General features: G+C 37.9%; 1 protein-coding gene across 1 annotated transcript in view; it reads left to right on the forward strand.

Annotated features, from left to right (window-relative positions):
• rtknb (rhotekin b) overlaps positions 1–12291 on the forward strand; it is a 43175-nt gene that overhangs the window by 16494 nt on the left and 14390 nt on the right. Inside the window, exon 11 of the mRNA XM_079834949.1 lies at positions 10535–10639. Within this exon, the coding sequence (XP_079691075.1) occupies positions 10535–10639 (105 nt within the window). The remainder of the gene's footprint in view (positions 1–10534; positions 10640–12291) is intronic.

Here is a 12291-nt window from a genome sequence, read left to right on the forward strand (position 1 = left end):
ATTGTTCTAACCCAAACCCTAACACCTAACCATAACCTACCAGTCAACTAATACTCTAATGAGAGTTGACATGTAGTTGCAAAGTAACTAAAGCCCCTTCCACACAGAAGCTGTGTCCCAATTCAAGGGCTGCATCCTTTGAAGGCCGTGTCCTTTGAAGTGCGCGGCCGACGCAGCCTTCAAAGGACGCTCCGAGACTCGTTTACAGTGGAAGGTATAGCGGATTACGTCACCGCGGCGCGACGAAGGCTGTCCCAATTCGTAGGTCCTTCGAAGGCTCCTTCAAAATACGGCCTGCAAATGCGTCCTTCTTTTCCCATGAAATGAAGGATACTCGGATGGATGCTTCGCAGCCTTGCCTACCCCAGAATTCCTTGCGCGCCGCGACGTCAGATTTTTGAAGAGAAATTGCCAGATTACACTTTTAAATGCAAGTATTGGGTTTCAATTTACTCCAGTAATCTAATGTATCTACTGATAAAAATAAAATGTTGACTAATATGTTACCAACATACGATTTTATATAGTTTATATTCTTTATTATGCACATAAATGGGCCGAGGTAAACATCTTTAGTTGTTTTGTTTTTAGGCAGTTGAATATAACTTTAAAGTCCAGTATAAATGTTCATTTCAGTTCTCTTCAATGGCAGCTGTCAACAGTTGCTAAATAGTACATATAATGTAACGAAATACATTTACTCTGTATTTGAGTATAATTGTGAAGTACCTCAGATTTTTATTCAACTTCATCTCAGAGGCAAATATTGTGGTTTTATGAAAAACTGACTTTTAACACATGGATATTACATTTTGATATTAGTTATCGTTTAAAAAAGAATCTAAAAATAAAATACACTAGAAATATGTCTTATAGAAAAGGGATAGGCACCGTTGGTCTTGGAGGACCACTGTCCTGCAGAGTTCAGCTCATAGAACAGTTATGCATCTTAAAATATTTTGTTGTGTGCTTTGAGGATGTGAGTTAATTTAATTTATTCTTCCCTCTTTCTGAAAACATCTTAGCGACATGGTAGCCGTCGAATAAGTCAGCACTGCAAACCTGTTGGTAGACAGTGGAAAATGCACTGATCCCAGATGATGTCCCGCTGACCCAGAAAGGCTTCACCAGGGTCAATAAAGCCCAGCTCAAAAGTCTACATAAAAACATTTTCTTCCATCTGTTTTATGTACTGTTAATTTTAAAATGTATTTAGTTTTTCTAATCTTAAACGTAACTTATGTAAATAGTTGTAAAAAGTACTGTAAATAAAAATGTATAGAACAATTTATTTTTTTATTTACAAATTAATTGACATGACAAAAATAAATGTACAGAATTATTTATTTTATTTACAAATTATTACTTGCATAACAAAAATAATGTGTAGAACAGTAATATTTCATTTACACATTTTAATTTACAAAACCAAAATTTTAGTTCTCAACAATCTCTCAAGAAGAGAAAACAATCAGTCCATTCTCTCCCTGCTCTCCTCTGTCTCTCGCTGAAACTTCCTGTCCTCCCTCAGTATCTCCATCAGCTCATCCTCTTGTCTCGTCTCCTCTTGGCTGGAGTTGCTCCTCATCTTGGTCATCCACTGCTGAACTTGGCCCTGGTGTGTCCTCAAGGATGGAGTGGGGTTGTCCCAACACCTCAATCATGAAGACAAACCATGGCCAAGTTCCCCACTCCCTCACCTGTCCCAGGACACTTTCAATCCTAAGGCAGAGAAAATAAACATGTCTGTCAACAACAAACACAACAGCACAATACATTTCAGTAAAGATGTGTCTATTAACTTGAATATTTTTTTATTTATTTTTTTAAGTTGTAATACGTTTTTTTTTTTTACCTGCAAGACAGGGGTGCAATCTTAAGAAAATTAAAAAATATGAAGCATCAGTAGCCTACAAACATACAAAATACTCCAGAAATCATCTTTATAGATACTCAAATTCTATATTCTCGATTTTTCCGGCCTGGTAAATAAATACTCATTTGCTGCCCTCATTTTAATAAAGCTGCTAAAAGTAACTTGATCCATAAAACAAAACGAAATATTAAATCAGATCACCTAACGAATAAAGCTGTGCCGTGGTAACACAGAAATAAAGACCACCGGCTTTTAAAACGTTTCGTTGGTTATTTTAGTAAATTAAAACACAATAGGCTACTTACATGTATAAGTGTTCCTCAGCCGCGGGATGGGCAGAGGAATACACTGCGAAGAATCCACTTGTTCTGGTTGGTTCTATCCTTCGCGGCCGGGGAGACGGACGGGTTGGGTTGCCAGGTCTCTGCAACAAAAGTAGTCCAAAACTCCCAATGCGATTTTCTCCATCGAGCGGCCGAATTCTCCACTGCAGTTGTACGTTTAGGGGTGTTGGAGCGGCGAAATCGTACTTATGGGGTAGAATCAAACCCGCGGAAATATTTTTCACCCGCGGCAACAACTTAAAAGTAGCCTAATTCGGCTGAAAAAACGGGGACTTGGCAACACGGACGGCAGGCTGCATTTGAAGGCCCCTTCGAATTGAGACAGCCTTCGTCGCGCTGCGGTGACGCAATCGCAAATGCGGCCTTTGAAGGATGCAGCCCCCGAATTGGGACACAGCTCGAGATTCTGGAAAATACACTGATAATGTGTCTAGGGATCGTTTGATTTTGGTATGAGACTCGTGGCATCAGGATGTGATGCGTGATATCATCACACCCAAACCCACATGACTAAAACAACCTATGAGAACATAGGTGTGTTCGGCATCGGCTGCGGCTGGATGCAACCGATCGGCGAGAGTAGCCGCGTGCAGGCGGGGAGGAGTGTGTTTGCATACTTTATCACAGCTGAAGTGAAACAATATTTGGCAATACACGGATGTGTCAGGGACATTATTGTCATGTAATACTTTATGCACTGCTTAATACAGCTTGTGTTTGTAGAATAAAGTTGAACATATAAGCCTACACTATCAATGAAGTGGAGTCTACGTTTTTTATCAGTTTTATTTTGATAAACATGACAATATAACATTGCGACTACATGAAAGGAGGTTTTACTCTTATAAAAAACGGATTTGTTTGCATTAGTGGAACTAAAGGTTCTAGAATAAACACGAAACACACGTGATCACTGTCATGCGGAGAATCTGGCCAATCGTGGAACAGCTGTGTCAGCATCAGAGTCTGTGCAGCCGCTCTCGAGAAACTGCACCGGCTGTATTAGCCGGCTGCTCTCGAATCGCTCTTGCGGTGGTACTTTGATGACATACGTCACTGTCACGTGGCGTCGGCGCTGTCTCAAGTCAGACAAAATGTCTGCTTCAAGTCAGCCGCCGATCGGTCTGCGCATCGCTGGGTGAAGACGAACAAGCCTCATAACACATGAGGACAAGGGAATCACATGTCAATGGAGCACATTGCAGGATCACATGACAAACAGGAACACATGACAAAACCCTGAACAGGAAAAGAAGCATAAATACAAAGACATGAACGCAAACAGAACCCAAAACCGTTACACCCCCCCAAACCAGTTGACCAGAAATTCCGCCCTGCAGCAAATTTCATTGGTTAAGGTTTACACTGAAAGGTAGGTTTAGGAATTAGTGTTTTGTGATTGTAAATAAAATTTGTAAGAAACGGCTGCAGGGCGGAGTTTCTGCTGAACATAAAGCATATGTGACATGTAATGTCCCCGCAGCGTCTTAGGCCGGCCACACACTTGTAGATTTTAAGCCAGATTTTGAGCCCGATTTGCACTCCTAAACCGAAACTTGGCAGCCACAAACTGAACACACAAATTTTTTTTTTTTAAAGTATTAAGAAAGAAGATCACCCATATTTTTTTTCCTCCATTGTTTAACAAAAATCACCAGGAATGCCATGTGTTTTTTTTTTCTCAAGTTACATTTGATCTTGCGAGTCTCTGTGAGATGCCACCTCGCTGTGGAAATCTTCGGCGAATCTTCTAGTGTGTGCATTCGAGGGATTCTAATGCTAAAAATCGGTTGAAACTGCCCTTATGTCTGTGGTCTCGCACAGTTTTAAAATTGGTTAAGATTTGAAAATCGTCTAGTGTGTCCAAGGCCTTTTCTTATGATCTGCGATTTTCTCTTTCAAGAAACCACACCAGACTTACAGCATTGATCCTGCCTTTTGTTCACACAGGGGCGTGTTCTGCGACTGATCCCAGCAATGTCACTAGGTCCCCATCCCGGGTGCAATCCCAGGACGTGTTTGCGTTTACACAGAATGCACTCTAGAAATTTTATGGCAATTTTCTGGGATCAACGCTCTGTTTGAAAGGGGCTTTATAGTTAGTAGATCGCCTAAAGTGGACCATGAAAAAAAAAAAGTGTAACCAAAACGTTTGGTCACTTTTTACCTCATGATCATGGACGGTAGTTCAGTAGTTCCTGTATAACTCTGCTTGTCCCCCTTCATATATTCATGCATGAAACTAATCATGTATTAGATTCATGCATTAGTTAGCAAGGCTTGGTTTTCGAATGTCAAGAATTGGCGACGAAGCATTAATCCATCCCATAATTTTGAACAGAATTAACTCTTTGGGTTCAATTTAATCAATTTATTCATTATTCGTTGGTAGTCAATTTGATTTATAGCGATTTTTGTGAATTTGATTCAGTAACTTTTTAAACTGCATTCATAAAAAATCTTCCCCAAAACTAGGCAAGACAAAGAACAATGACTTACTTGTTTAAGCACAGCACTGCCTACATTCCTGAACATATATGCCACTTGAGATACAACAAAGAGTGCAATACAAACAACAATGAGTGATCAAGAATTGGGAGTGTTACTTTCACAGTATATCACAAAAGTATTATGCGTATTATAATATAAGTGTTGTTAATCAATCAAACCAGGTCATAGCAATCCATTTTGCAATTAAGCCTGTCCATTATTTTCAAATATTGTCCATCACAATTATTTAATGTAATTTTTTATATAAAACTCTTTATTTTAAGATTGTTGCTGTTGTATCGGAAGTGAATCTCACACCCTTAGAGATTCACTTTTGAATTTTCCTTTTGATTCCAAATACCATTTCCCACAGTGATTTCAGTAATGCTGCACTTAGAAAGATACAAGCTATTGCCAGTTGGCCAACAATGTACAAACTATTGTTCACTCAACAGATTTGTCATCTTGTAAACCAAGTTACATTCTTGAACAAAAGAGAAAAACTGAAAGATGTGGGTGGACGTGTTAAAATGGGTGATCTACGGAGACAATTTATTATTAGATGTTGTAAAACAGGTTTTCATGGAACACCACTGGAATAACAAAATTGTACAAGGAAGTTTTGTGAAGGAAACAGTTTTCCCCCTTAAAAAAAGTGTTGGAATGAACCTTAAATTAAATATAACATTATGGCAAAACAATCAGCAGATCTGACTGTTTTTAAATGTTTTTAAGTTCCTTACTTTTCGAAATGCATCAATGTTATGCTTGGAGCCCGACGGCATCGCCCACGACGTCACACGGCACCTCCGATAAATATCTATATTATTTCATGAAACTTTTATCGATTTTCTTACCGTTTTTTCCAGCAGAAAGCTAACGAGCTAGCCATCACGGGGGTGTCTTTGTAGCCTTTACAGAAGGTTTTCTATTCAGCCTGGAACATGTGCATCTTTTTGGAGTTGTTCAGCAATAAATCAAAACGCTTACATCCAAGATATATCCACTTGATGTCCATAATTTATACATTTTCCGTCATTTTTGCCGCTAGCGCGATGCTAGCTGCCATTTTGGATGAGGGTTTGACCAATGACAGGCTGATCCGTCATCCACGTTGGTGTGCGTCATTACGCATGAACCACAGCTCTTTTATTGTGAAGAGAGAGAGACGCACGGCTAGTGTTGAGGAGAGAGAGAGACGCGCTGCAGTTTTTAGTAGTTTTGTGGAGAAAGTTTGAGGAAAAAGTTTGAGGAGAAGTTCCTGATAGGAACTGTTTTGAGGCTTGGCACCAGTAAATATCCAAAATCCAAAGAGGCCAAAAGCGCCTGGACTTTTTTTGGAAAAAATGTAAATAGTTTTGGTTCTGTATAAGTTATAATGTTTATTCCTGAGTTCCAGGACTCTAAAGACTTGAACAAACTGTTTTCCAGAGGAAATATGCTTAGCTTTTATTTATTTGTGTGTGTTTTCAATAAATATTTGAGTGATTCAATTTCCGTTTTGTGTTTTCATTTGTCTTTATGGTCCCATAACTTATTTTACATTCAGGTGACATCAATGCAACACAAATATACTGACAGAGCAACTTGTCTTGAAAAAAAAGAGGTGTGTCAATTGTCTGTGCACAACAGGGTTGATGTTTTACAAGCTTTTTTAGTAAATAACACCAGGCGGAAAATTAATTGTAAAAATACCCTTAGGTCTTAAAGGGTTAACAGTATGCTCGCACGTATGCTCACGTATGCACGTATGCTCGCACAGTACAAAATTCCTGTTAAAATTTCATTAAAGAAACTGCTAGCTGTGGTTGCTATGGATGTAAAAGGGTAATTGCGACTTTTTAAATCAGACTTTTTTTGCCCGCAGTTGCGAGTTTGTCATAATTATGAATTTATTTCTCACAATTGTGAGTTTATAACTCACAATTCTGAAAAAAAATTCTGAATTGAGAGTAAAAAAATTCAGAAATGAGATTTATTATTATTTTGTGGCGGAAACAAAAGTGTCTTTTAGCCCTAAAGGGGGTAGTTTGCTATTTTACATCCTTTTAATATTTTTCACTGTACATTATAAGATGACTTAATGCACTTAAAGCTACACTGTGTAACTTTTTTAGTCTATTCTTAGCTAAAAACACTTAGTTCTTTCAAAAATATATGTGCTCATTAATGTATATTTACTTCTTTCAAGTAATAAAGTATTCTCGTAAGTTTATAATATGCCATTGAAAATACATAAGGTAATGGGATCTAACGGTGGTCGCCATGTTGCCCCTCCATCTTGAAAGTACATTAGCCAAAGAGGGACATATCCGTAAATTCAAGCTTCGCCTTTCGCGTTGCGTCAACTTGTTCAGACTTGTCTGGTGCATGCGCAGAGAGTTTTCATCTCAGCAGCTCCAGTAACAGAATTATACGGAGTTTTCCTGGCTTGTTTATTCCTCAAAAGTCTGTTTTTCCTTGTGTGGTATTTCTGTGCGTTAATAATAATAACTCCGTAAGTAATAATAGTTATTGTCATTGTGGATGTGTTTCAGAGTGTGTCATCGCGTAATTCAGTTGATGTCACCTCAGAAGTATTTTTGTGTCATACAATAGCGTAATGCTCACCTATTTGAATAATCATTCAGTTATTAACAATGTTTATTCGTTTATAGAAAATATTTGCTTGTAATGTATATTGATGGAAATATGTATCAGGTCTGATCGGCATATTAACACTTGTTATACAGAGCTAAACCTGCGCACACACTTTTGTAATCCGACACCGCTTGTTAGCAGCGGCAGCTCCGCTCCTTTTAATGCAGCTGCATTTAGCGCCTATATGTGGTACAATAAGCTCTGGTTTACGGTTACATTATACAAATGTAACTTATAAGTATAGTTATACAGTTCTTAACTGTGTATATTCTGTCATGTCATTATCATGTATATTTACCATCCTAATTTGTTCTCTCACAGAAACCACATTTATGTACATATATCCATGCAAACCTGTTTATGTCTTGCAATTGGATGACTGAATAAACATTACTATCATCAAAGTTCACTCTGGATTAGCTGCAGTTCTTTCTAGCCGAATAATTAGGCCAGTTGAGTTCCAACCATCCCACTGCGCACAGAATATCCCACAGGCACCGTGTCGAATGTGGACGAGGTCGAACAGGAAGCCATATTAATCTTGGACTAAATCGGCCACCGTAGGAGTTAAAACGAAATCGGAATTGAGAGGAACAGAAACTAAAATTCACTGGATGGTCATATACATGTTCACCACTAGATGGGGGAAAATATCACACAGTGTAGCTTTAATGTGCCCGATACTGCGCTTGTGTACTCGTACTACTCATATCAGAGAAGGATGTCTATGAAGTAAATGTATCGAATAAATAGAATGTTAAACAAAATAAATATTCACGTTATAGCTGTTGTGTGCAAGCTGATAAGCGAGAGGATTGAGCGCGCATCCCTTTTTCACAGACATGGCTGGAAAGTTAGTTCGGTCGAATATGGCAATAGCAAAAAAAAAAATTCTTTGCCATAACTTTGTCGCCAAGGATTTTCCATAGATTTTCAATTGGGTTTAGATCAGGACTCTGGTCTATAGCCATTTAATTATTTCAATGTTCTCAGCTTTACCCGTTTTGCAGTGTGATGGGGCATTGTCTTGCATGAATTGCGGGCTGATTGTGAGATGTTTGCAGGGAAAGAACCGCATTTTGCCGAAAGAGGCTCTGATAAACGTTTGCATTAAGCCTGCCATGTAGCTGTATATTAGGCCCAACTCCAGCTGCAGAAAACATCATCCAAGCCATGCCGCTTCCTCTTCCACCTTTCACTGACTTCTTTACGCACTTTGGGTTAAATCTTTCCCCAGTTTGACGCCGAACATAGTGTTTCCCATCAGACCCAAGTAAATTAAACTTCCTTTCATCACTAGTGAACTTTGGACCTCCTCTGCCCACACAAAATGAGAGGTTTGGTCACTGCAGAGTGGGCTTTCAGTCCGAATTATCTTAAAGGCCGAGACAGATCCTTACCGTGTTCAGCTCTGAACTGGCAAGAAATTCCAGCTGCAGTGTTGAACCGAATCTCCAGTTGAAAGTCTCTGCATGGTCCTGTCCTCTCGTGCATTGGTCTTACGTGGCCTTTTTGGGGGACTTGAAGGAAGTATTGTCTTTGTAAACCTTCAATATTCTAGAAATTACAGATTTGGAACGACCAACTTCTCTTGCAATAGCTAAAAGGGTCATCTCTTTTGCCTTCATCTGGAACAACGTGGTGTCGTAGGGTTTCAGTCACCTTAGAGCGGCTTGCCATCTTGCAAAGTCAGTGAAAATTTGAACGTTTAATAGACTTAATAATGCCAGATAATTAAGGAAATTAGCACCAGGTGGCAGATTAACACCAGTTATTTTTCAATTGACTTGTTTAAGTTTTATATCAGAATCAGAAAGAGCTTTATTGCCAAGTGTAGTATAGTGTAGTTCAGAATATATTTAACTTATGAAATATGCTAAAAAAAAAACTGCCCTTCTGCTCCTGTTAACTTCAAATAGGACTAAGCAGTGACCTTGGAATTTAGGAAATTGTATGTTGTTCTCTATTCTAATTTTGATCTTTACTGTATGTTTACTGTATATGGTAAGGTTAAACAATTACCTTTTTTTTACTGTAGCATTTTTTTGCATTCATTTTGCATAATTTTTTTATTTTTTACTATTTGTTGTATATTATCTCAACTGCCATCACCTCAGTTTGGCCTGTATTTGAAAACTCAATCGATAAATAGATTTATCACCGAATCAGGTCACAGAGAACAACACTTTCTTTGTTCTGGTTTGACAGCAGTTGATAGAAAAGGGTGGGTTTGTTAACATACTTCAGTTCCATTAAACAACAGAAATGAAGATGAAAAGAATGGCCCATATGCCCACATTATAGATCTTCTAAATCTAAAGTATGATTAATTTTAAAAACATGGTGTTATTTGTATATATATATATATATATATATATATATATATATATAAAAGAGAGAGAAAGAGAGTCTAAAGTCACATCGCCTTACCTGTAGCACAAGCAGAAAAAAAGTTTTGCTCGTTAATTGTATTTTACAGACTATGTAACATTTGTAAATTTATTTGACGTGCACACCTAGTGAATAATAACTGCCTTTTCAATGTAAATCGTAAAATCCTGTGCTATTCATATTCAAAAGACTTGGATTCCTCTGCACTGAATCAAAACATTTGAATACAACTATGGTTTGTTTAATAAACTGGAAAGGGTACATTGCATGTTCTGCATAATACCTTTATCTCTGATTGAAAAATAGATGTTACGTAATTGCCATGTTTTGAGAAGATAAGGACATGTACGTTGAAGTGGTTAATCAGTCTGGTTTCTGTACAGTCGGCTTTGGTTTCTCCGTAATGATGTCAGGAGATTATTATTGTTTGTCAAAAGGAGTATTTACAGCATTCTTTTTTGCCCAGATTAATATCCTTGTCTAATGGCTTATGTGTCATCAGTTGGAAAGCATGCTGTCTGTTTGGTGTGAAGTCAGGAAATGAAACTGAGATGGGGTGTTTTCTTAGACGTTTAGCATGCAGTGTTTCTGAAGTTTTGAAATTCAATACATACTATATCTTACACAAATATGTAGACACAAGCACGCCGACTCTCTCAAAAATCATCCTTGCTAACTGCAGCATTTTTGCTTTTCGTGCAGGGTATTTATTATGTGGCGTGCAAGAATGATGTTTTATGGCCCATACATACTCTAAAAATTAACAACTAAGAACCTGTGCTTTTCAATGTAGGTCAGTGGAAACAGTGCTGTGATGCGCTCATGAAGATTGAGGAACCGTCTGCAAAGAAAACTGTGGCAGTGACATTAAAACAAGGATCCCTGTATCATGAAATGGGTAAGATCATTGTGGGAATGTGGGAAGTCAATAAGTGAGACACATTTGGGCACGTTTGTTTTTTAATTGTCTCTTATTTTAAGACATTGTTCATCCTATAGCCTACATTTTGAAAATAACCCTTTTTATAAAGTGCTTGAATACACTGATTTATATAAACAAACATAAAAAGTTAAGTAGTGTTAAAATTGGTATATAGTAGGTATATATATATATATATATGGCAGCCCAAAATTTGAAGCCCAAAAAAGTGCATCCATCCATTATAAGATATTTTTCTTTATAACATGTATATGGATTCTTACAAAAACTTTTATAATGGATGGATGCACTTTTTTGGGCTGCCATTCACTGCTTGGATAAGCCAGGACATTTTTTACTCTGATTGTATTCGTCTGAAAGAAGAATGTCATATACACCTAGGATGGCTTGAGGGTGAGTAAATCATGGGCTAATTTTCATTTTGGGTGAACTATCCCTTTAAGGTACTCTTTTAACTTGTATAGATGGTGTTTTTCTGAGGTGAAGTGCAAGAAATTTTAATGTACTAATAGTGTTTTGTTTTAAGGTGAGGTAGCAGTTTGTATTTAGTAACTTTATCCATCGATTAAACCGATTAAACAGTTGATCTAATAATAATATTTAATTCATTTTTAAGGTGCAGTGTGTGAATTTTAGCGGCATCTAGTGGTGAGACTGCACTCTAAAAAAAAAGGTTCTATATGGCATCAAAAATGGTTATTGGCTCGTAATCATAGGGGAACCTTTTTTAGTGCTATATAGCACCAATTTTGGTGCTTTAGTGGTTCTTCAGCGGTTCTTCAGAGGTGCTATATAGCACCTTAGTCAAAGAACCGGTGAAGAACCTCTGAAGAACCACTGAAGCACCAAAATTGGTGCTATATAGCACTAAAAAAGGTTCCCCTATTTTTGGTGCCATATAGAACCTTTTTTTTTTAGAGTGTGTGAATTGTATCACCCACCGCTCACCCCTCCCTTTCGGAGCACATAGAGAAGCTACAGGGGACACAGGACAAAAATATCGTCGTCGGAGAAATCTCTGTTGAGAAGTTTGTCCATTTAGGGCTACTGTAGATGCACGATAGCGCAAAATGGCGATTTCACTGTAAGGGGACCCACTGTGTATGTAGATAGAAATGGCTCATTGTAAAGTAATAAAAACATAACCGTATTGTAATACAGTTCTTTGTTCAGGGAAGAAGAAGGCAGGAACTGGCGAACATTCAAAAAGACTTTAATAAATAAATAAACTGAAAGTAAAAACAGCAGCATCCTCACGGACGACTGCCGCACACATAATAAAACATTAAAGACTATGTAACATAAAATCCAGGCCTGGTCCTCTCTCATCCTTCACAATCTTAGCTCCTCCTTTTATGTTTCCGTCGGTCCTCAGTGAGAGATCCGAGACTCATCATCAAATCACGCATCGGCCTCGCACCACTATCTCCCGGCTCTCGCTCGCCCTGTTTGTCACACGTACATTAAGTAAGGTCTTTATACTCCACTGAAAACATAGTTATGTATATCATATTGCATTTCTGTCAATAGATCCTCATAAATACTACGCACTGAACCTTTAAAGTCACCATGAAATCAAAATGGACAATTCTTATTTTTCATGGAATATT

This window comes from Gobio gobio (genome assembly GCF_949357685.1).
Source record: "Gobio gobio genome assembly, chromosome: 14".
Taxonomy (NCBI): Eukaryota; Metazoa; Chordata; class Actinopteri; order Cypriniformes; family Gobionidae; genus Gobio; species Gobio gobio.